At 40.5% G+C, this 26,060-nt stretch overlaps 1 protein-coding gene across 4 annotated transcripts in view; it reads left to right on the top strand.

The window, feature by feature from the left end:
• Positions 1–19,457, top strand: part of ctcf (CCCTC-binding factor (zinc finger protein)) — a 47,983-nt gene extending 28,526 nt beyond the window's left edge. For 2 of the 4 annotated variants that reach the window (XM_070897962.1, XM_070897963.1), the window contains exons 6-11: positions 2,030–2,179; positions 3,430–3,590; positions 8,515–8,697; positions 11,474–11,609; positions 16,225–16,407; positions 17,703–19,457. In XM_070897962.1, coding sequence (XP_070754063.1) covers positions 2,030–2,179; positions 3,430–3,590; positions 8,515–8,697; positions 11,474–11,609; positions 16,225–16,407; positions 17,703–17,869 — 980 coding nt within the window. In that variant the 3' untranslated portion in view covers positions 17,870–19,457. The remainder of the gene's footprint in view (positions 1–2,029; positions 2,180–3,429; positions 3,591–8,514; positions 8,698–11,473; positions 11,610–16,224; positions 16,408–17,702) is intronic. The other 2 variants (XM_070897964.1, XM_070897965.1) reach the window with 2 other exon arrangements.
• Positions 19,458–26,060: the final 6,603 nt, after the last annotated feature.

The raw sequence follows: 26,060 nt of genomic DNA, 5'->3' as shown, positions 1-26,060 counted from the left end.
ACGTATTTTTGAATGAGTGCATCTATACGGTGACAAATAATCCATTTTATACCACATAGTTTGCACTGCAGCTAATGCACTGCAATTGTAAACGTTTCTTTAGAGATAATTTAAAGCAAATGGTTGGATTAAGGTGCTATTATGTTGCAATACAGCGTCACAACATTTGTACATTTTTATACAAAATCGTTCTTGACAACAGTTACCATATTGAGATATACCACATCCAGAGTGTTGGAGGGCATGCTGAGCAGAATCCATACTGGGTGAACTGTGGAAACTTAACATTCATACACAGGGCTGCCCTTCACACTTTGGCCAGCATGCATGTACAGCGTAGTGATGTCATGATGTGTTTACTAGCCTCAAAAGACCAACAGCAGCCAGGAAAGCCCTGTGATAAAACTGGTCTTCCTTACTGGTGGTTTAAAAACAATTATGATACATTTATCTTGATGTGACTACACTATAGGAGCCGGTGGCTGGAAAGTAATGTAAAAGTAATGTATTTGGTTCTGAATGCCAGCATGCCATATTTTTATTGATGATAGAGGATAGAGAAGCATTAAATTAGATATTAAATGAAAAACTTTATACATATTCAGTGAACAGTTGAATATGTGCAAACCTAAACAATGAGTGGTATTGACTAGGCTGCCACAGTTGAGGCAGATTCTGTCTTTGCCTGATACCCACACGCTCAAATTAGTGATCACCAGTAGGATTCGTAGCTGGCATTCTTTCTTCCTAGTGCTTTATTTCAGACAGATCATTGAAGGAAGCAACAATCATACACCAGGGATTGAAGTAGCCATTTACAGGTTGGACACGGCTCATGGGGGTGGTCGCTCTGACTGCTTGGCTCTTTTCTGCGGTCTGATCCATGCCTGGGTAGCCCTGGAGAAGGAGCACGTGGTGTCCGCCAGTATGCTTGAGGCCTTCTGTGAAGAGTGAGCACCGCAGGGACGAGAGTGCATTATGGATATCAGCGACAACATTATTTGAGTTTGTTTCCTTTTTTTAAAAAAAAAATGTAGTTCTTTATTACACAGTAATTGATGTTATTGATGACACTGGGTGGTTTATTTAGAAAAGGCATACCAGGAATTGAACCTTTCTGATCTGTCTGGCTTAATACCTGGGAAGCAACTGGGGGAGGGCAACATCCACGTTCTTTATTGGAGTATTGTGTACAGTTTTGGTCTCCTAACTTGAGGAAGGACATACTTGCTATTGAGGGAGTGCAGCGAAGATTCACCAGACTGATTCCCGGGATGGTGGGACTGACCTATCAAGAAAGACTGGATCAACTGGGCTTGTATTCACTGGAGTTCAGAAGAGTGAGAGGGGACCTCATAGAAACGTTTAAAATTCTGACGGGTTTGGACAGGTTGGATGCAGGAAGAATGTTCCCAATGTTGGGGAAGTCCAGAACCAGGGGTCACAGTCTAAGGATAAGGGGTAAGCCATTTAGGACCGAGATAAGGAGAAACTTCTTCACCCAGAGAGTGGTGAACCTGTGGAATTCTCTACCACAGGAAGTAGTTGAGGCCAATTCACTAAATATATTCAAAAGGGAGTTAGATAAAGTCCTTACTACTCGGGGGATCAAGGGGTATGGCGTGAAAGCAGGAAGTGGGTACTGAAGTTTCATGTTCAGCCATGAACTCATTGAATGGCGGTGCAGGCTAGAAGGGCTGAATGGCCTGCTCCTGCACCTATTTTCTATGTTTCTATGTTTACAGAAACTGATTCCTATGTTTGCAGCTTATTAGCACCTGCACAAAGGTGGTGGTTATATGGATTTTAGAGTACTATTGTTTATTTTCTAGGGTGATGCTATTTTTATTTCTGAATAATGCTGGTGTGCTTATCTTAATCTTGAAGCAACTCTTGTGGGGCACATTCCTAATTGCTTTAAGATTATAGGCTTTGTTGTCCAATGGTTTTTTTAAGTTGTACTGTTCAAAAAGTGCACGCATAGTTTAGTGCTCAGCAGGCTATTCTAAAATGTGAATTTCTAAAATAGGTGAGAAGCCCTACGAATGCTACATCTGCCATGCTCGCTTCACTCAAAGTGGAACAATGAAGATGCACATTTTACAGAAACATACAGAGAATGTGGCTAAATTTCACTGTCCACATTGTGATACTGTTATTGCTAGAAAAAGTGATCTGGGTAAGTATTTTCGACCATCAAAACTTCAAATATAAATGTGTACAAATTAGGGCAATTACTGCTCTAAAACTGCTGATATGTCAGCAGACCAAGGCAGTCTCACTTGTCTGTAATTTGTGGCAAATATTAACACAATTTGAATATTGTGCATATCCCTATGCAAGAAAACAGTAGCCAGGGCCAGAAAAATCATCCACAAAGCTAAAATACTGCCTCATCTGAGTAGTAAATAATTTAATTCTTGTACATTTAGAAAAATGAATCTAGTGCCTTTGCTCCTACCTGTAATATCACAGGTTCAAGTATGTGTCATGGTGCGTGTTGCTTCCCAGCTAGAGGTTAGAGGGCACAGGCAACCCATTCAGCCTACTTCACTTTTGTTTCTAATTTCTTCATTCTTTTCTCCACCTCTCCCCTTACCCCAAGTAAAGCACAGCGATTGGGTGGTGAAAGAAGTCTTGCACTTCAATATTTTTATAATGGTTTTAGTAGGTTGGGACTGAATGGGTAGTGCAAGATCTTTTTTTTTTAAAAAAACAGTGACACTAGTAGATCAATATAGACGCAAGTGCATACTTGGATCACAAAAAATAGTGAATTGTGATTGAAGCATGTACTTGTTCTTGTGCTATACTGCTATAATGAAACTTCGAGATGAGCACTAGGCTTCTTGACTGCATGTAATCATCAATAGTCAGCATTACTTTCTTTGGCCTCAATTCTGACTGACTTTTGCTTAATCCATTTGTTGTGCTAAGAAATGGAATTTCAACTTTAATGTTTATTCTCATTGAAGAGAAGGCTGTTTATGGTGGAAGTAGCACACTTTTTTCAATTTGTTCCAGCTGTTGTCCGCTTCAAACAGTCAAGATTTTTCTCAAATTAGATGCAGGGTAAAGCTCCCTCTACATTACCCCAGCAGTGTGGCATATCCCAGCTTACAAAAAGTAATTCTCCACTGCATTATTGTAAAACTTCCATTTCCTATTCCAATAATCTTTGATTATTTAGTGTCTAGTTGTGAAAGATTTGTGCTATAAATATATGCACAGTAGATTCCAGGGTGCATGTATCTATGCCACAAAAATTTACTTGGGATCCTTGTGTTCTATAAATAGAATGTATTAATCCCACCAGTTAAGGCAATCCAGAAGTTGAAAGGGTACCATTGTGTCATTCAGTCCCCTGTTGTGTTAAATAGTGCTGTAAGATGCAAGTTAAATCTCTTTAAACCTTTGTTTTCTTTCTAGGTGTTCATCTGAGAAAACAGCATTCCTATCTTGAGTCAGGCAAGAAGTGCCGTTACTGTGATGCAGTCTTCCACGAGCGATATGCCCTCATACAGCACCAGAAATCTCACAAGAACGAGAAACGTTTCAAATGTGAACTTTGTGATTATGCATGTAAACAGGTATTGAAGTTGACAAACATCATTAATTTTACAGTGGGTGGTAGAGGAGTATATTCAGTAAATTCTGCATTTTTTGGGACTGCAGTATATTTGGCTTTTGCTGAAATTTTGGTACCTCTTAAATCTGATACATTTGTGGCACTGGTTGAACTGGTTCTGCCTCAACTAGAACCCAGGGGGGGGTTCCATATCATCTGCAGCATTTGTGCTTTTGATTGAGTTGCCAGAGGTCTGTGATTAATTTCCTGACCCGAGCCATTCAATACTTTTCCATTCCCCCCCCCCCCCCCCCCTCCTTTCCTTTTCTCTTTATCCCTCCCTGCCCGTTCTCTCCTGTCGTCATGCCTCCTTTCATCTCTCCTCACTCGGCTACTCTACCCTACCAAATCCGTACCCCAAACCATCATTATCCATCGAACTTCCTACTATCCTGATGCCGTCTCAGGCTTGACTCCCTTCTAGATAAGTACAGCTTTCTTTTGTGCCACCCTTGGCATCCTATGAAGGGCCCATCGAGACACTCGTCACTGCCTCCTTACGAGCAGCAACCCCAACCGTCCCATCCTACTCTCGCCAACCTTCCCACCCAGCGCGCCCACTGGGGGCTAATCTTACCAATCCCCTTCCCTCCCCTCCCTGGCAAACGCTGACCCTGTGGACGCAGGCAGTGGGGCAACCATCACAGAAGAACATAAGAAATAGGAGCAGGCGTAGGTCATTTGACCCCTCGAGCCTGCTCCGCCATTTAATAAGATCATGGCTGATCTTTCCCTCTCCGTATCTCGCTGCAGAACGTCTGTTCGCTTGCGAACAAGGCCCTTCCCCATCGATGAGCTTATCGTGTATGATGGCATCAATATCATGGCCTTGATGAAAACCTGGTTGAGGGGTGTTGACACATTATCACATTATCCTTAACTTAAGCCTCACCGCCTGGCTATACCTTCCACCACTTGCCCCGCTCAGACCGCTGCGGTGACGGTGTGGCTCATCAGCAAATCACACCTGGATTAGTCCCCCTACTCCTCAGGCACTTTCTCCTCCTTTGAACATCTCTCCCTATTCCATCCCTCTCGCCTCTCATTCAAAATCCTCATTCTCTACCGCCTACCCAAGTACCATAAAAATGTTATTGCCAATATTTCTTCACTACTTTCCTCCCTCTGCCTCTGCACCGAACGACTTCTCATGCTCAGTGATTTAATTCTCCGTCTCAATTCATTGTGCTCTCGATCCTGAGTTCACTAGACTCCTATCTTCCCTTAATCTCTTCCTCCAGGTAAACTCCACAACCCATATTCACGGCTAGCCCCTCAACCGTGCTATCTCTCGTGGCCTCGCTACACCCATTGTGTCAATTGCAAATAAGGCCATCTCTGACCACTTTCTCGTATCGCTCTCCATCCACATCCCCCTTTCACCCCCTCCCCCCGCCCCAAACCTTACCTCCTCCTGTGTCCACCCTTGGAAATAAGCTCTCTCTTGCAACTTCACTTATGAACTCCAGCCTTTGGCCTCCATTCACCATGACATTTCTGCAGCTGCTGATCTGCTCAATCACACCCTCACCGTCACCTTTGATGCCCTAGTTCCTGTTAAAACAATTGCTCTCTCACCCTAGCCGTTCCCCCGATATAGCCCTGATCTTCGCTCCCTTAAGTCCAAAGGACGCAGCATTGAATGGACGTGGCGGATTACTGGTTTAGCCATTCACTGCCAGATCTAGCTGGACCAAATAAAGCACTATCGGTCCAGAATCATTCTGAAATGTAAAGATAAACAGTTTCTTTTCTCCACTGCTAACCGTCTTTTTACATCCCCCTCTCCAGTCTCCACCCTCACCTCCGACAATAAGAGTAAAGGCCTCATGGACTTCTTTGTCTCGAAACTTCCTCTAAGGATCCCTCCTGCCCTAGCCCTGACCCTCTCATCTTTTTCCAGTTTCTCTCCGATCTCCCCTCATGACCTTTCCGAGCTCATCCTGTCACTTCCTGCTCCCTTGACTCTATTCACACCAAACTTCTGACCACACAACTTCCTTTTCTGGCTCCCATTGTTAGCAGTTTTCTCTCCTCAGGTACTTGTCTCCCTTTCCCTCAAATCTGCCATAACCACCCTTTTTTAAAAAAAAAACCCTTGACCCCCTCCATCTTTGCAAACTACTGCCCCACCTTCAACCTCCCTTTTCTTTCCAAGGTTCTTGAGCGTGTCGCCTCCTCCCAAGTCCGGCCCACCTTTTCCCGCAATTCCATGTTTGAATCCCTCCAATCCGGTTTCCGCGCCTGCCACAGTATCGAAACGGCTGTCATCAAAGTCACAAATGACATCCTTTGTGACAGTGACAAAGGCAAACTATCACTCCTCGTCCTTCTTGACTTGCCTGCAGCCTTTGACATTTTGACATGGTTGATCACTCGATCCTTCTCCAATGCCTCTCCACTGTTGTTCAGCTGGGTGGGACTGCACTTGCCTGGCTCCATTTTTATCTATCTAATCGTAGCCAGAGAATCACCTACAATGGATTCTCCTCCCGTCCCCACATCATTACCTCTGGTGTCCCCCAAAGATCCTATTTCTCATCTACATGTTGCCCCTTGGTGACATCATCTGAAAACACAGTGTCAGTTTCCACATGTATGCTGATTACACCCAGCTCTACCTCACTACCACTTCTCTCGATCCCGTCACAGTCTCTAAATTGTCAGACTGCTGGACCGACATCCAATTATGGTTGAGCAGAGATTTTCTCCAATTGAATGTTGGGAAGACCGAAGCCATTGTTTTCAGTCCCAGCCACAAACTCCGTTCCCTAGCCACTGACTCCATCCCTCTCCCCAACTTCTGTCTGAGGCTAAACCAGAATTCGCAACCATGGTGTCATATTTGACCCTGAAATGAGCTTTCGACCACATATCCACAGCATAACTAAAACCGCTTGTTCCCACCTCCGTAACATCACATGTCTCCGCTCTAGCCTCAAAATCATCCGCTACTAAAGCCCTCATCCATGCCTTTGTTATCTCTAGACTTGACTATTCCAACGCTCACCTGGCTGGCCTCCCACTTTCTACTATACGTAAACTAGAGATGATCCAAAACTCGGCTACCCATGTCCTAACTCGCACCAAATCCTACTCACCCATCACCCATGTGCTCGCTGACCTACATTGGCTTCTGGTTAAGAAACGCCTTGATTTCAAAATTTTCATTGTTGTTTTGAAATCCCTCCATGGCCTTGTCCGCCCTATTTCTCTAATCTCCTCCAGCCCCAAGATGTCTGTGCACCTCTAATTCTACCCGCTTGAGCATCCCTGATTATAATCGCTCAACCATTGCTGGTCGTGCCTTCTGTTGCCTAGGCCTCAAGCTCTGGAAATCCCTGCCTAAACCTCTCTGCCTTTCTACCTCTCTTTCCTCCTTCAAGACCCTTCTTAAAACCTACCTCTTTGACCAATCTTTTGGTCACCTGAGCTAATTTCTACAAAAGCAAAATATTGTGGAAGCTGGAATCTGAAATAAAAACAAAGAATGCTGGAAATCTCAGGTCAGGCAGCATCTGTGGAGAGAAAGGTTCTGTTCTGATGAAGGGTCATCGACCTGAAACATTAACTCTTGTTTCTCTCCACAGATGCTGCCTGACCTGCTTGAGAGTTCCAGCATTTTGTTTTTATTTGAGCTAATTTCTATTTGAGCGGTTCGGTGTCAATTTTTTTTATCTCTTAATACTCCTGTGAAGCGCCTTGGGACGTTTCACTGTTAAAGGCACTATATAAATACAAGTTGTTGTTGTTGTTTATAGGTAGATATAACCACTGTTTTTCCACAGGGGAGTAGGCAATTTACACTGTGAGGATTTCCTTATGCAATGGCCTCCGGACCACAGTATTCCTTTGTTTCTATCTCATTTGATAAATAGAGTGTGGAAATTGTCTGCAAGTTAAGAGTTTGGTTGTTTGAAAATGCTGTTGCCATTTAGAACTCAAGATCTGTTAAACATTTCTGTAGATCATGCTTTTTTAGGTTTTCAGTTACTTTCAACAGTTTGAACTTTTATTCAAGTTTAGGAGCATCTGAATTTAATATCTCCAGTTGCTTTCAGAGCAGGTAGGATTTACAGAGCTAACAGAACAATGGAGGAGCTCTTTATAATATAAACACAGATATCAATAAAATGAAAACCAACACAGTAACAGCTTATGCTTGTATAGATTTTTATGCAGGAAATATCCTATGGTGTTTCAGAATAAGGGACTGAACACCAAGCCACAGTAGGAGAGATTAAGAGGGATGACTGAAACCTTGTTTGAAGAGCTGGGCTTTGAGAGAGTTTTAAAAATGGGCAAAGAAATGAAACGGCAGAGGGGTTTGGGGATGATATTCCAGAGAACGGGCTGAGGCAGCTGATGCCTCCCCCACAAGTGGTGTAGGGGAGGATATACAAATCTGAGGATCACAGGGTACTGAAGGAGACATAGGTTAGAGGAATTTGCCAAAATAGGATGGGGGAGGTCTGTAGGGATTTGAAGACGTGAGGATTTTGAATTTGTTGAATGTAGGTCAGCAAGGATTGGGGTCCTCAGTTAAGGACTGGATAGGGGTGGCTGAGTTTTGCACACAGTGGAATTTATGGAGGGTGAACGATAGAGAAATAATTTGAAGTGATGAAAGTGTCGTGTGTTTCAAGGCAGATGTGACAAATAGTCTTGGTGGTGCATAGAAAGTGTGGTTTGAAGTATTGGAACAGGATGCCATGGTCTGTTTCAGCCTGAGCAAGTGGCTGGGAATGGGGAACAAATTAGTGGTGAGGGAATGGAGTTCATGGCAGGGGCCAAAATAATTGCTTCCATCACTCTAATTTTCAGTACTTCCTATATTACTTACTATCTTCACTGAATTTTATTTGTTTTCCTTTTTCTCACTAAAGGAACGTCACATGGTGATGCACAAACGAACTCATACTGGGGAGAAGCCTTATTCCTGCAACCAGTGTGATAAGACTTTTCGGCAGAAACAACTATTGGACATGCACTTCAAGCGCTACCATGATCCTAGTTTTATTCCCGCTACTTTTGTGTGCACAAAATGTGGCAAAGCATTCACTCGTAAGGTACCTGATATTTTATATTCAGGTGAAACTGATACTGATTATTTGGCAACAACTTGTGTTTATATAGTGCATTTAATGATGAAAATGTCTTAGTCTGCATATGCAGTTCCAAAGTACTGCAGAAAGTGGTGTCATATTTGGAGGACTGCTGTGATGAGCTATTTGTCACACAGCTGTCCAATCCAGACACTATTGTTTAGTGAAAGCATGCAAATTACTTCATGCCTTGCAAACTACCTCAAAGGAGCACTGTTATACCAAGAAGTGGTCTCTGCACGAATGGAGTCGCTTTGATCTTTGATGGTGGATTATAAGAAAATAACGCAAGGACTTACACTCTACTGAATTTCGAAGGCAGAAACGTGAACTGATGAATAAAACTTTGCCACTGTGTTATCCTGATGCTGTTTTTTTGAAAACAATGTATGTGTATAGGGCCTTTTTATATTGTGGGTCCTGGGATCATGGCTTGAGTACTCTTGTTTTTAAAAAAAAAAACTTTTCAGTTGTGCCAATTGGTTGACCAGTGTGCACAATGTAATTGCATCATGATGTCCTCAACTACTGATGTCATAACACAATTTATTTGCTGTGCTTGGATCAATCTGCTGCTGGTGCAGTGCATCACTAGGCATGGGTGGACCAGCATCAAAAACAGAACTGCTGGCAATGCACTACCGTTCAGTCAGAATCAGTAAAGAGTAAGGACAAGTTAATGTTTCAATTATGCTGATTGACCTATGTATTTACAGATTTTTCTTTTAAACTGGTAACGGACATGAAAAGCCAAGGAAAAATTGATTTTTCTGGCTGCCAGTCTAACAAAATCCAGCTGTTTTAGCTTCATCTGTCTGCAGGAGACCTATTATGGGAGCTAGCAGCCACAGAATAATATAAAACAGTGTAAAAGTTCTCTTATATTTACATGCTAAGCTATGATGGTTCAGTATCAAGGCATGCAACTCAGTAATTCTTTATGCCTAACTTTTTTTTTAAACATTGGCCCCAAACTATTAATAATTGGATCATTCCTCCAGTAGTGAATTTACACCAAAATTTGCTAGAGCACTCAGTAGAATAAGCCAAGCGAGGATAGGGGTGATTTGGAGGTGTCACCGTTGAGAAATGTTTGCTACCAATTATGATTTTGATCATATGACCAGTGTTGTGTTTTTAAAATTCTGGTTTATAAAAGCACTTGCTTGACCGGTGAATCCCCTTTCGCAAAGTTACCACAAATCTATTGGATTTTTATTTTGTTTTCTAAGTTGTGGAAATATAATTCATTGGTGTAATGGGCAGCACATGTAGCTGCAGGTACCTGAGCAAATTGAAGGTTTATAAATTGTAATCGTTTTCAGATATTTAATTTCAAATCATGTGTCCTGTGTTTTGTAGGGGAAGTAATTATTAATTTCTCATATCACTGCCTTTAATGTCAGAGTAGATGCATGGTCTCTCAAAGTTATTTTATCTTTAAATAGATCGATATTCTAAATTAGTGATTGACACTGTTAAGCAAGCCAGAGATCGATAAATGATACAAACATAAAATGGCGCTCAAAAATTAAATTCCATTAACAGGAAACAGTCCAACCATCTAGTAAAGAAAGAAAGACTTGCATTTATGTAGTGCCTTTCAGGACATCCCAGAGTACTTTACAATCAATACAAGTACTTTTGAAGTCTAGTGACGCATGGTCCCACAAACAGCACTGAGATAATGACCAGATAATCATTTTTAGTGATGTTGGTTGAGGGATAAATATTGGCCAGGACACTGGGAGAACTCCCCTGCTCTTCTTGAATCACTCGTACCATAATTTCCTGGAAAATCTGTGCCATAGTAAGGGTGTATGTCATAGATGTGCCATTATTACAGCGCATGTTTCCAACAGTTTCCCAACCATTATTTCTCTCATTGCTTACTTGTATTAGTTTTCAGACCTATGTAGGAGCCAGGAAACCAAGTTTAGAATGTTTATGCTACTGTACAATTTTGTATATTTTCCAAGGATTAGGATTTGAGTAATTTTTTATGTAACTTGCAGTGTAAGCATTTTTTTTTTCGTTCTGGGATGTGGGCATTGCTGGCAAGGCCGGCATTTATTGTCCATCCCTAATTACCCTTGAGAAGATGGTGGTGAGCCGCCGCCTTGAATCGCTGCAGTCCTTCTGGTTAAGGAACTCCGACAGTGCTGTTAGGGAGTGAATTTCAGGATTTTGACCCAGCGACGATGAAGGAACGGCGATATATTTCCAAGTCAGGATGCTGTGTAACTTGGAGGGGAATTTGCAGGTCATGGTGCTGTTATGCACCTGCTGCCCTAGTCCTTCTAGGTGGTAGAGGTTGCAGGTTTGGGAGGTGCTGCCGAAGAAGCCCTGGCGAGTTCCTGCAGTGCATCCTGTAGATGGTGCGCCAGTAGTGGAGGGAGTGAATGTTAAGGTATTGGATGGGGTTCCAATCAAGCGGGCTGCTTTGTCCTGGATGGTGTCGAGCATCTTGTGTTGTTGGAGCTGCACTCATCCAGGCAAGAAGAGTATTCCTTCACACTCGTGACTTGTGCCTTGCAGATGGTGAAAAGGCTTTGGGGAGTCAGGTGATGAGACCCTCGCCACAGAATACCCAGCCTCTGACCTCTTGTTGCCACAGTATTTATGTGGCTGGTTCAGTTAAGTTTCTGGTCAATGATGACCCCTGGATGTTGATGGTTGGGGATTCAGCGATGGTAATATATTTGCTGTATAAACATATCTTTTGCTATGCTTTTTGCAGAATACAATGACGAAACATGCTGAGAATTGCAGTGGGCCAGGAGGTGAAGAAGGAGATGCTGTAGAGCGTAAGAAGAGCAAGGGACGTGGGAGGAAACGGAAAATGCAGTCCAAGAAAGGAGACTCCTCTGATAGTGGTAATACTGTACTCCTTTTTAAGTACAGGTTGAGCGCCTCTTATCCGGGACTCCCTTGTCCAACACCATCCCTCTTCCGGCACCATTCCCGGATGGCGCATGCGCAGAACTCCAACCCCCCCCCCACCTCCCCAGGTTTCCCATTCCCTTTTTAGGCACAATGGTGATATCTATCCATTATTATTTAATTAAATCATTCACTGAAACAGAAAATCCACACACTTACTAGAAAAAAAGTGATCAGCAGAAGCACCCTCAACCTAGAACACCTCCGTGTCCGATGACTCGCCGACACCTCTGGGCGTAACGACCCGCCAACACCACACTGATGGAAATTCCAATAAAAATTGTTCAGAAAATGTTTTGAAAGTACTTACCTTTTTTAATTTTGGATCAGCTAATCATTCCATAGATTTTGAGAATATCCTAACTCTAGAACTCTAGAATAGTTTGAACTCCAATGTGAGCTGGGACTTGGCTGACTGTCAGGTTATCCACTTTGGCAGAAAAAAATAGAAAAGCAGATTATAATTTAAATGGAGAAAAATTGCAAAGTGCTTCAGTACAGAGGGACCTGGGGGTCCTTGTGCATGAAACACACAAAGTTAGTATGCATGTACAGCAAGTAATCAGGAAGGCAAATGGAATGTTGGCATTTATTGCAAGGGAGATAGAGTATAAAAGCAGGACTTCTCTGCTACAACTGTACAGGGTATTGGTGAGGCCACACCTGGAGTACTGCGTGCAATTTTGGTCTCTGTATTTAAGAAAGGATATACTTACATTGGACGCTGTTCAGAGAAGGTTCACTAGGGAGTTGACTTATGAAGGTAGGTTGGGCTTATACACATTGGAGTTCAGAAGAATGAAAGGTGATCTTATCAAAACATGTAAGACAATGAGAGGGCTGAACAAGATGGATGCAGAGAGTATATTTCCACTCATGGGGGAAACTAAAACTAGGGGGCATAGTCTCAGAATAAGGGGCCGCCTATTTAAAACTGAGATGAGGAATTTCTTCTGAGGGTTTTAAATCTGTGGAATTCTCTGCCCCAGAGAGCTGTGGAGACTGGGTCATTGAATATATTTAAGGTGGAGATAGACAGATTTTTGAGCAATAAGGGAATAAAGGGTTAAGGGGAGCGGGCAGGGAAATGGAGCTGAGTCTATTATCAGATCAGTCATTATTGAATGGCAGAGCAGGTTCGAAGGGTCAAATGGTCTACTCCTGCTCCTATTTCTTGTGTCCGACTGACAGTAGTTCCAGCCGATCGACGCGCGCATGCGCATGCTGAAAACACGTGACCTCCCCTTATCCGTAAATATCCCTCATTCGGAACAGGCCAGGTACCGCGGGTGCTAGATAAGGGACGTTAAACCTATACTCTAGTAGTACCAGTTACTTGACTCGACAATTTTGCTCTAAAATCTGTAACATCAGATTTAGGAAGTGAGCTAGATCATTTGATTAATGATTTTCCAAAATCCTTAACAAATTGAGAAGCATTCATGACAAGGCCCTTTTTCTATTCCGTGCAAGCTATTGAATGGTATACGTACTGCCAGGCAAAGGTCATTAGCTATTTTATTTGCGCCACAAGAATATATCATGTGTTCTCACTCGAAGGATGAGCGTACGGCCTGCGTAAGTGATTAAGATAGAATCAATTACATATACAGGTGCACGCCTAAAATTCGGGACCGAGGCCGTCTGGATTCGGGCTTTTCTGAACTTTTGATTGTCTTTCTGATGTCACGAATCCTGAAACACCCGAGCCCAGATTCGGTTATTTCCGGATTTCGGAATGTCAGAAAAGAGGGTACCTGCTAAGGAGGTCAACGGGCCAGCTGGAGCCCGCCGAGGAGGTCGTCGTCGGGCAGGGCCCTGCCGAGGTGGTGTTCGGGCAGGGCCCCACCAAGGAGGTCGTCTGGCGGGTCTGCGAGGAGGCCCCGAGCAAAGGGCAGTGACAGTAAAGCAAGCGGTGGCGAGGCCAGAGGTCGGCAGGGTCGTCGGTTCCGGATTCCGGAACATTTTATGGATTCTGGATGACCATGCCACCGATTGTCCGAATTCCGGCACTCCAGATTCTTGATGCACTGAAAACCGGTATTCTGATCAGTATTGTATAAATAATCCCTCCTCTTTACACCCCCCCCCCCCCCACCTTGCACAGACACACACAATAGAAAATGGCGCAAAAATCATACAACATTCACAAGACACTTCACTATCGAATCGCTGCAAAAGAATTAAAAAATAAAAACTTTAACGTACTTTTTTGCAGGTCTTCATACGCTGTTCCAAGGGCTGCAACGTTTGTTTTTCCCGGGTGTTTTTTTTCTTCCCAACTATGGGTGCGCTGTGTGGCAAATTTTGGGGCGTCATATTGCGTCTCCGAAATCCGGAAAAACCCTAAATTCGGCCATAGGGTTTCCGGATTTTGGACATCGAATATCTGTTCGGAAATCCAGAATGGCCTCGGTCCCGAGGTTTCCGGATTTCTGAGGTTATACCTGTATAGACAACTAATGGCTTGATTCCGATGATTTAGTAAGCAATGGAAATAAATCTAGGTTTGATTTTGAACCTTTTGAGTATTGCTTTTCAACTTAATTGTTGTTTAGCTCATTTTCTCCCCAGTCTCTTTTAATATAACTGTTTATTATCAGAGCCATTGGCCTGTTCCACTAGAATATCAGCAGTTGCAGCAAGCCTTTCCACTTCTGCCAGCTACAAGGCAGTTGAACTGTAAGCCTTCACTAAGCTTTATAGTTATTGTAAACAAGTTTGGATTTCAGTTTTGCCTCCTACTTCAAAACACTGCATGGTATTGGGTGGAGACTTTTCCAGGCATTGGGTATCATTGCAACACTTGTTTGCAAGGTGTTACACTCGCATTCCTTAAATGTCTCACATGATGTCATGCTGTCGAGCAGTGCTCTAGTGACTGCAGAATTCTCAACAGCCACATCTGAACATACTTGTAACCATTATTCCAAATTTAGCAAAATAATGCTTTTTGCAAGTTTTTAATGTACCATTTTGTTACCCATGTCGGCTCCTTTTCTAACCAAAGAAAAATCAATTATAACATTTTTTAAAGTTGGCTCACGGGTGCAAAAAGCAATCTGAAGAGATATACAATATAAAGCCAAGGAGGTACTATTGCAGTTGTAGAGTGCTGGTCATCTCAAGTAATACATTCAGTTTTTGGGTGTCTCTTTCGGAATGATAGAGCAGCTTTCGAGCATTTCTAGTGACCACTAACCAGGATGATGATGGGGATGAAGGGTCTTGACTACAATGAGAGACTGGATTAATTTGTGTTATATTCCCTGGAGTTGAGATTAAGGAGTGATAGGATTGAGATATTTAAAGTATTAATGGAAATTAACAGTGTAGATAGTACAATCATCATCGGTCGTCTTATTGATGCGTCTGTGGATGGTTGCTCTTTCATTGACTTATGTATTTCAGCTGCGTCACAGCTTGAGGGTTGTGGATGCATTTGGCTAGTTAAGGATTAGTCCATCAGCCTTTTAATAGCATTTCCTCCATAGTGTCCCACTGCCTTTCTGCAGATGCTCATCCGCAGATGCCGTTAGAACTTCCTTTTGCCCAGTCACAGTTAGTACTGTCTACTGTCATTACGATAGCAGGTTTTAACATGGACCTGACATACACATAGAACAAAGAAATAATAAAAATGTCATCTAAACTGGTTGATAGTGAATCCAGAAAAAAGGCTTTGACTATATGAAGTGTAATGCCCCTGAAAGTTATAGATAGATGCAGTTGAGATGTTAAAAAGGAGATAAATACTTGAATTAAGAATATTTAACAGTATAGTAAATGGAGAGATTACAAAGACCTGACGGGTAACAAAAATGGCAGTCATCTCAAAGGGCTAATTAATTTGCTCCTGTTCTGATGATTTTTTTCCTGGTATGTGTCAGCTGGATAAAGTGACATCAAAGTGCCAGTCATTCTTTATTTACTCCCGCCCCCACAGTATTTTGAACATTAATGATTTTGGAAGATGGATATGAGGGAAGGGTAAAGTAAGAAATATCTAGTCTTCATACTTTGTTTCATACTATTTTCTTGATGCTTGTCTTTCTCGTCTATTAATAGTTAATCTATCCACATTATATATTCTCTCTTTTTTGTGTTTAGGTCTCATCAACTTCAGCACTATACACTGGTCTTCAAACCTTCTATTAAAACCATTTTTCAAGGTTATGAAATTGGTTGGTTAATGTAGAAGTTTGAATTTCGCAATGCTAACCCATAGTTGCTCTCTTAATCGAAGTTTGTGGTGGGATTTGTACCCCCAAACAGTTGAATATTTTTCAATGCTTAATTAATGTGAAAAATTCAAGCGTGCTTGGGATTATTTCTGCGATTCTACCCACAGCAAGTGGCAATGTCAAACTGAGTATAACAGGGAAAGCATTGTGTGAGAGGACTTGGAGAGATTATTAAAGAACAAAATAAATAAACTGTTAGACAGCAAGGATCAGTTGGCTTGTACGCTTGATGGGTGGGTAAACTGTCTTGTTCTGAGGCTTGAATACATTCTTGTTTTCATCAGTGTACTTTGTACTTTTGTAGATGATGAGGATAATGCTGAACCTGAACTAGATGGTGAAGAAGAGGATGAACCAGTTGTGAGCAAACCTGAGGAAGAGGAAGAGGAGGAGCAGCATATTGCAGAAGTCATCCCAATACCTACACCAGCCAAAAAACGAAGGGGTAGACCACCTGGCAAAGCCAGTCAATCAAATAAAAATATTGGTAGTGTACCATTTTATAAAAAAAAATTATTTGCATGCTATGCAAAAATCCAATAATCGATTTTTGGTGTACCTTTGGTCCAGCTCATGATTCCAACAGTAGAACCATCACAATGAGCCACTACCTGTCCTTACTAAGTGTGCACTGTGTACTTTCAGTAAATATTGTTGGGTAATATCAGGAACAGGAGCCATGGCTAACTGTCTGTCTTTGTATTTTGTTCTTCCTAGTATAGTTCATTGAGGCCAACTGTAGCACCCCACTGCTGCCCCAGATGAGACAGTTAACTCAAGATAGACCTGGTTTGTTTGGCTCAGTGCTGTACCAAGTTGGTGCAGTTATCCATTAAGTTGGGCTAGGGGTAGAGCTCTCCTTGACTTTTGCTTTATCTTACATAATTCTTGCTTTTACCTATTTTGGTATACTTTGGCTCTAATTGTACAGCATTAACTGGGATTCCAGATATGTTTTGTTGAACAGTCATAGATATTTTAAATGTATACAAGCAATAAAGAATGTAATTGAAGTAAACAATCTGACAAGACATGACTCTGGAATCTCTTACTGTTTTTACCATGTTTAAGCTTGAAAATATACGTTAGCAATTAGTTGACAAGTAAATAATCAACAGGTTGGTAGAATAGTGAAAACCATTCTAAGGAGTTGGAGGAGTATTGTATAGCAATAGCTTAATGGGAAATAACCAGAGAAGGTTCTGATTTACACACTACTGTTTTTGTAAAGTCCTCAAAGTTGTTCGTGAAACTGGTTATTTTTAGATCTTCAGAAAGCTTTGGCATGGTTCAATGTGAGAGACTTATAATAAACTAAAAATGATGGGTATTCAGGATAGAACATACTAGATGAGAAATTGGTTTTAAAAAATAGGAAAGCGGACGACCGTTGAGCAGAGTAATGCAAGGGATCAATACTTGAATCTCCGTCACTTCTTTCTATATAAATAAAGTGGATGTAGAAATTTGCTTTTAGACCAATAATAACGTTCTGACACTGGGTTCTAGGAAATAGCCCCGAGATGGCTCTCCCTCAAGCACTTAGCTGAGATTAGCAATTTGGCAAATTGAGTGAACTGACATTTTAGTAATCTAGTTTTTTTCCAAGTACAAATAGAATCACATTTGACATAATATTGTTTGCTTCCTGTTTGCCAGTTCTCTGTTGGAATGGAGCATTTTTGATCAGAATAAAATTCCCTGCTCCTTTTAAAAGCACATTTCTGATATTTTTTTTCCCAGTTTATTTTTGACTTTAGTCTTCTTCCATTTTCTTATCAGCAGGAGCAGTTCAACAGTTGCAAGAACAAGGGGCTACAACTATTGAAAACATAATTGTTGAGATAAAAAAAGAACCCGAGGCTGAAGATGTGCAGGTGCAAGCAGGAATTGAGGCTCAGAATGGAGATATCACACCCGAGATGATCCTTAGTATGATGGACCGGTGATGGAGGAAGGCCAGGCATGCTAATAATATGGCCCCGTGGAATAAGATAACATGTATTTTTGCTTTGACACATGCTTATATGAAATGATTTAGACCATTTAACCTTCTGAGTACTAAGAGAGAATTTCTCATTCAGGAAGCTAAAATGAGTGTAGACTAGGTTCCCTTTTTATAGCATAGAATGCTATTTATAAATCAGAAATTCTGTTATTTTATTTGTTACAAAAATTGTACCCAATATGTTTTCTCTGATTTCTCAGTACTGAAATGGTATACCATGAGATGCTTTGTACACTTTATGTACACAGAGCAGTAAACTAGTTCCTGCCCTTAAATAACAATTGTGTACAGTATCTGTGCTGTAGCTCTTTTTGCATAATAAGAGGAATGTTTCCCAGTGGCACGAAACATTGTGATATATATATGTTGCAAAGAACATAGGCTATTTTTACCATAAGATCCCTGCTATACTTAAGAGCTGAGCAGGTGGAAATTTGACTTGTAGTAAACTTTAAATACAAAAGAATTGTGAATTTTTGGAAGTATAGTCATGTCTTTGTGCAACCCAATTATAAATGGTAATACACAACTTTTAGTTTCTTCCGTTATAGTTGGGCGTCTCAGAATGCAAATCACTGATTGAAAATCATTGTGTTACTGTTAAATTAAGTTCAAGCCACATGAATTATTTTACAACTGACCATCCATAGTAACACTGACGGTTGTTGTGTGTTTGCTTTTTTTTGTACAGGGCATCTCAAAAATGGTCATGCTTGTTGTAGATAACTTTTTTACATTTTAATCTTTTCTAGTGATTATGTATCAAGTGCAGGAGAGTAACATTTTAACCACTGCTTGAGACGTTTACAAATTACATTTGTCACAAAGAGTCAAACTCTTCAGTGTTTGTGAATATGTGCAAAATCATGTAAAAATTAATTTGCAAATTGAGCTGTTCAGAGCAGAAAATGTCAAATTGTAATGAGCACATTCACAGCATACTACAAATCCCTTTAAAGTTGCAGATTTTAATGTTGTAAATTTTAATTACTTATATTTCCACTATAGGTTGGCTGTCTCCCACCTAACTATATATTTTTTTTGCTTCTCTGAACCTCATATTATGTATCTGATGTATTTGTAAGAGAGCATAATGGAACTAATCCTTTAAAACTAGGACAAGGCAGAGTTTTGAAGAGTGAGTATATCCATTTGTGCTTTGTGTTGCAAAATAAAGTAATGTGAAGTTTAAAAGAAGTTTGCGCTGTTGCAGAAATGAGAAAGTTGTGCCACAAAAGTATGTCAGAAAACGTAAGCTTTATTTGCTGATTCAACATGAAATTCTTTTTTCTGTTCTAGGTGAATTGCAATTAAATCTGCTTTCTGCCCCCTTTTTAGCTCTGACTCTGGGTTGATTTTGGTTTTTTTTTTATATTTAGCTGTACTATTTCAGTGAAGGCAAGGGAGCCAAGCTGATGAGGAAACTATGTAAAAAAATACTCTTTCAATGGGGTTGTGAAAGCTAGGGTAAAGCATTTAATTAATGTAGTGCTGTACAGCTGGTAAATAAACCATTTACCTGCCTTTCACTGTGTGTTTTCATTTTAGTGGAATTATATTACATTTGCAAATTCATTCATTGACATTTGATATTTTCTTTTGTCTTTTCATTCTTTTGAAATATATAAAATGGCAGAACAGGTGTCTGTGCACTTATTGCACATGATTTAAACCTATTTTCATAATGGATCATAAAATATTGAAATATTGGTACTAAATGTTAGCCATATTTATGTTGCTTATTTAGAGGTTAGGATTGTTCAAAAAATGTAAATGTGGGACACACTGCATTTGTTTCTACTCATATAGGTGACTTGGCTTTTGATGTATACTGGAATAAAGTACTGGGTAAAAGTGCTTCCACACAAGGTACTACCTCCACAAGCAGCTGGAAAGGATGTTTAGAATTAAATCTTGAGACTCCCAATAGCTGTAAGATTTAAGGATGTTTGTACCAGTTGGCAGTCTATTGATTTTCACTGAAAAAATCAAAGCTGCTAAGGAATGTGTTTTATTTTTTTTAAATCAGGAATTTGTTAGGGAAACTGTAAATGAAGATGCTTATTGTGAAATGTTTGTAAAAGCAACAGCCACTTCTAAGTTTGGCATTCATTCTTGTGTAACTATACTGTGAAAGTAATTATTCACAGGGATAAATTTTGGTCTTGGTGTACATTGAGAATTTGGTGTGTCTCAATGGACAGATAATCTTGGGGGATGCTGCTCAGTTCCTAATATAAGCTGCTGGCTTGTGAAGATCTGCTCCAAGAGTGCTAAAAAATTAAGACTTGCCTGAGGTTTGAAGAAAAATACTTGGCATGTGAAATAAGATTTTTTAAGGAAATAGCAACCTAACTGGGAACCTACCACGGTCTGTGGGTTGGTCCTTCAGTTTGGGGCTGTTATTGTTACCATATTTCTGTGTTTGAGCTCGACTGACCAGCACCTACATACATTCATTGAAAGGAGAACTTAGTTACAGTAGGTAAGTTGGTGAAAAAATACTATTGTAGAGCTCTAACTCAAAAATCTAACTGGTGATCTCACTTAAGTAGCTAGCAACCAAATGATGATTTTATAAATGTCTCTTTTAAAATGAGAAACTTCTGATGTGGCCAATAAAGGGGAATTTCAAATATGCCAGTTCTTTTTTCTTTAAATACTAGTTGGATTATGTTTGAGAGTAAACCAGGGATTTCTAAGAGGGGCTTAAAAATTCAAAGACTTTTGCAGTCCTAAGAAAACTAAAAGGATAATTTTGGATTCGAAAAGTGAAAAACCCTTTGTATAGAGGATGCACTACACTGGGACAACTAATTTGCAAATCTGCCTCAATTTGTTTTTATTCAGCCATTGTTAACAATCCAAAACTGAGCCTATCTAGGTCGCCTCCTGGTGCCCCACATTTTAATCTGTACCGACACCATTCTGGCCTGAAACTACACATGGACTCGAGGTCCAGAACTTGGCAGTGCAATTGTACAGTATTTTCTGAGAACCCTGTCAGCAGAGCACTCATGCTTTAAACCTTGCTGAGGTTGAATGCTTGTCTCCGTGGGTGTAATTGTGTTTGTAATGAAACAAGCATTTGTTTATTTAGATTTTGTATATGGATCAAAGTTGCTGTGTCCACATTGACAAATCACGTTTTGCAGTACCAGGTTTCAGACAGAATGCGATTCAAAGATCTTTAGCACTTCAAACTAAACAGTTAAAGTGAGTACTTGGCATAGATGCCAGTGACTCACTTATTTGGCTATGAAGCGCTTTGGGATGTCCTGAGATGGTGAAAGACACTATATAAATATAAATTCTTTGATCCAATTTTGGGTCATCAGGATAAGACAATCGTTTGACTTCCCTTGAAGCCAAATTAGTTGATCCAAAATCTGACCATTTGCTGTTAGTTGTAGAGTTAGGTGAAATTACTTTGCTGCACGGCTTAAGTCGCATTTGAGCTGTCTGGATAGTAGATTCTCTAGCCAAAAGTTAAGAGTGTGATGGAGTATTCATTCACCTGGATGGGTGTAGTCACAAGAACACGAAGTTCGGCGCTATCCAAGCGATGCACACTCTGTCACTGGATTTAATTAGTTTAAAAATTGGATTAAATGCATTTTCGAGTGCTGAGTGGGTGCCGTGCTTGGAGCATGTGTCCTGTTGTGGATGCAACTAAGGCCCCCTATTTGATCCTCCTGGTTAATTAAAATAAAATAGGTGTGTTGCCAGTGCTATTGTTCATTGGCTAACTAATGGGGGTCAGCAATATTGTGCGTTGCTGACACTTTAAAGCCAACCAGCACATCTTAAAGGGGAGATGAACTTCTGTTGCAGGCAACTATAACAGAATTGTGAACAATAGCAGGCACAGGAGAAGCTTCAAGGGCCCTCTTATTTTCTGATAATGCATTGGAGGGTGTTTGCCGGAGAAGGGACACCTTTGATGCATCAAGTGTGCGAGAGCAGAGGGCTAGGATGGCCCAGGCAACTTGTTGGACAACTTATGTTCTAACACTGCTGCAAAAGGCATACATGATGACATTGAGGACCCACCATTCATGCGAAGACTGATGGCAATCCATATGGACCTTCTATGTGCAATGGGCTGCTTGCCTGCCAGCGATCTTGTGCACAATGTCTGAGAGCATGGAGGAGTCCAACACCATCGTGTGTACTGTGCAGTGAACCATGGACCGAGTGGTCAGCTTTATGATCAGTGCAAGGTGATGGAGTCCAATAACAGCTTCGTTGGAAGTTTAGGCTGCTGCCATTATGGCTGAGGTCTAGCACCTCTTGCAAAGCTTAAAAGAAAGTGGGTAAGGGCTTGGAAAGCCTCCAAGCATGCACTCTTCTCATGCAGAACAGTGGGAACCAATTTGGCCCTGCTCGCATGTCTGGTGTAGAACATTACACTGAAGAATTCAACTTCGTGGTGCCCGTTTTATACCCTGAAAATGGATGATAAATACCAATTTCTACCCCCTTCAGCATTGATGCACTCTCTACAATATGTACTAGCTGTAAGTTGCATTGTGTTAGCTCACCAAGCTTGCTTTAACAGCATCTTCCAACATTGCAATCTCTACCAGGGAAGGACAAGAGCAGCAATATCCAGGGAAGACCATCACTTATAAGATTCTCTCCAAGTTAACATATCCTGACTTGGCCATGTCAAAATCCTGAAATTACCTACCTAAATGGTGCTAGCCCACCACCACAAAGATTGTAGCAATTTAAGATAACAACCGATCATCCCCATCTTGGAACAATTGGGGATGGGCAATTGTTATTTCTTGAGATAATCCTCTTGAATAGTTAGGCACTTCAACAAACCTTTTACAATATTTAACTCTGCAATGATAGCTGGAACTTGCCAGCTGTCCATAAGTTGAATGCAATTCAAAATGAGACACGTGATCCAATTTGAAGCTTGTAACCTCCATAATGGATTCGGTGCTTTTCATATATGATGTCTTTTTAGAAAGAGCCAAGATGGTACAAATTAAGTCAGTTATGGAAGCTTTGATAATCTGACTTTCAAGATCTTCATGAGAACATCCTTAATCAATGCAAACAAAGTGGACATCTTACTCCAGAAGTGGAGAGCAGCATGTCCTGACCAGTTTGAAAAATGAAACCATGTATATTTGGGGATTGGGGGAACAGAAGGAGAGCACCTGTCCAGTTCTTCGATTGGAAGCAAAGGAGAGTGGGACAGCCTGATATGGACTAGTTCAGTTTTGTATAGTCTCAACTCCGAGCCTCTGGGGTTACAGACGGAAACATTGTCGGTTGTCTCAAGAATCAATTAGACTATTTTATGTAAAGTGCATAATCAATTTGAGACAGTATTTTAGTTTGCAAATTGCCATCCCAAAATGTTACAAATTTAAATATATATTTGGTATGACTATTTAGCTCTGTGATGCATAATAATAGATCTGTATGTATATTTTTTATCTTTCCTCTCTCCTTTTCCCCCCCAATGATAGTGCAAAAATAAAGAGGGATTCCTTTTGGTGTCCTTCAAAAAGCAAACTAACTGGCAGAACGAACAATGGACATAGTAAAGGTAGAACCATTTAATTAAACCAATGCTGAAAATGATGGCAAGCTAGTGGATTTCCAGCATAGCTAAGAAAACTGGGAAATGCATCATGTAAGGAGAGCTTGGAAAAATGTCACTTTGCATTTCAAATGTTTTGGGAATATACAAAGAGAAAGTATGTCATCGAGTACAATTTTAAATGCTGCAGTTGGACTGGGTAAATACTTGTTTTCAAATTCTACCCTAATGTACATTGCCCTATAATTTTGTGTGTATGTAATGTAATTCTTGCAACAACAGCTTCAGGCTAATAATTCTATAATGTGCTAATGTTCCATAGTATCATCTATGGATCTTGTAAACAGGCTTCTTGTACAAATAGACAGATTCGTTAATAGATCAGTCATTTTGTTAAGTTTTTTTTTATTGTTACTCTTTTCCACTTGCACATGCAATTAACTTTACCCTTCGAAAAACAAATCCCTACATTCTAAACTATGTTAATTGCTTTAGAACTGCAAATCACAGTTTTCTTCATTCTGATATCCTTGGTTATAATATGAGCCGACAGAAAAAAATGTGGTCTTCCTGAGGTCTACTCTTGGGATTGTTTAGGCTGTCACAATTCCATGATGTGATTGCTTCCCCCATGTTCAACGCATTGGTATGTGTCTAGGTGATCATGGAGTTAAAAATGCTAAGTCTATCAATTCATGAAGATTTCCACAACTGGTGGACATTGCATGGAAAAGACAGCCCTGTCAATTCAGATCTGACAGTTGTTTGAATTATACAATAATGACATTATATTGGATAGCCTACCATTTCTTTGTTAGTGGCATTCTTTTTGAAGGGCGAGAGTTTGATGTTTGGTGGGATTTTGCTTTGCCAAAAAGGCTGGCGAGAAAGCGAATCGGTTCAATAGTGTTAAAACTTTTCATAGTTCATTAAAAAGCAAATTTGTTTTTTTTATACATGTACTAATTTTTTTTATTCTATCCATGTAGTTTACACACTAATGACTGTTTAATACAGAACATGTGTTGAGGTACACATTTCACGATATCTTCATGCTCTGACAGTCAAATTAAAGTCCGTTTAATTTGAGTTGAATACTCTTCCACTCGAACAAATTCATAAATTTGGATTTCCAACTTGCTTGTTTATCACATGCTGCTGACACACTTTGCCACAAGGTGGTGCTATAGGTGTAGGCATGAACTTGTGTTACATGGAAGATGTAAAGCACTAGCCATTCACTAATGTATACGCCCAGATTTTCCTGTTAAAGTAAAGGCTAATGGCACTCATCATTATTTATGTGCATATAGTAGAGCAGCTTCAGACAAGGGACAGACGCACGGTTAAACTCAAATATCCAAAAATTGCTGTCCAAGTTGCACCACCCTGCCATTAACTTTGCTAAAATGGTATCTTGCTGGTTGGCTCACATTTGAAATGCATTGAATGGCGTGAAGTTACTGCAGTTGCACGGTAGATAAGAACTAAACTCACTACAAAGTTAAGTCTTGCCCGTTCCAATCAAAGTGCCCTTTTGACAAAATGATGTGTTAATTACTGCCAAACAACCTCTCTGGCACTGAAAATTAACGTGTGGAGTCTCATTCCATCGGATTTTAATTGTTGGAGATTTTAAAAATGTAAAATTAAAAATATATTTCCCTTATATCATTCCAATCTATCTTTCCCTCTCTGTACTTCTCTTTCTGTGCCTATATTGTCGTTCCTTCATCGTTGTTGGTTCAAAATCCAAGACCTCGCGCCTTAGCAGCACTGTGGAGTACCTTCACACAGACTGCAGCGGTTCAAGGTAGCGGCTCACCACCAAGTAGGGAGGGCAATATGCCCACATCCTAAGAATTAATAATTAACAACTTCCCATTGTTTTTTTTTTTAGTATACCCCAAAAATGTTTTTGCACAGTTGCTAGAATAATGTTTCATTCAGTACAACTAGCAGGGCTCTTGGCTCTTTTTTTGAGAAATCTTAGTGATTTATTTTTTTCTGTTATGTTTTCCATTTCTAGTAGACGATATCCGCATTAAGCTCTCCAAGGCCAAGGTGTAGTCTACAACTTTCTCTACGCTACCTGACTGTTCCTCAAAGCCAACCTAATTACAATGCCTGATATGCCATTGTTTTATCTTCCCACACCTGCGAGTGAAATTTCATTAGTGAGATGCAGGTTTAGGAGCGATATGATTGAAGTTTTTTTTAAAAAGATGAAAGGATGAGATTCTGTCCAGTTGGATAGGTTATTTGAGATGGATAGGGATGGAATGAGGGCATTAGTATAAAATACATATCCAAAGTGTAAAATTAGATGCTAGGAAGTACTTATTTTCATAGAATCCTCACACTACAATAGATTTCCAAGGCATGCCCTTAGAAAGGGAGCTGGACATGTTTGTGAGAGTGGGCGTTTCAGTTATAAAGGGTAAATTGCAGGGTGATTGAGAGTAGTGAAACTCATGAGTGACTGCTCCCTTGGAGTTTCTTGGAATACCTTAAAGGGGAAGAGAGGAATTTCTCTTAAATTGGCCAGAAGTTTTCTTTCGCAGAT

This window comes from Pristiophorus japonicus, chromosome 13 (genome assembly GCF_044704955.1).
Source record: "Pristiophorus japonicus isolate sPriJap1 chromosome 13, sPriJap1.hap1, whole genome shotgun sequence".
Classification (NCBI taxonomy): domain Eukaryota; kingdom Metazoa; phylum Chordata; class Chondrichthyes; family Pristiophoridae; genus Pristiophorus; species Pristiophorus japonicus.
Note: the sequence above shows the minus strand (reverse complement) of the source record. Positions and strands in the feature narration are given on the sequence as shown.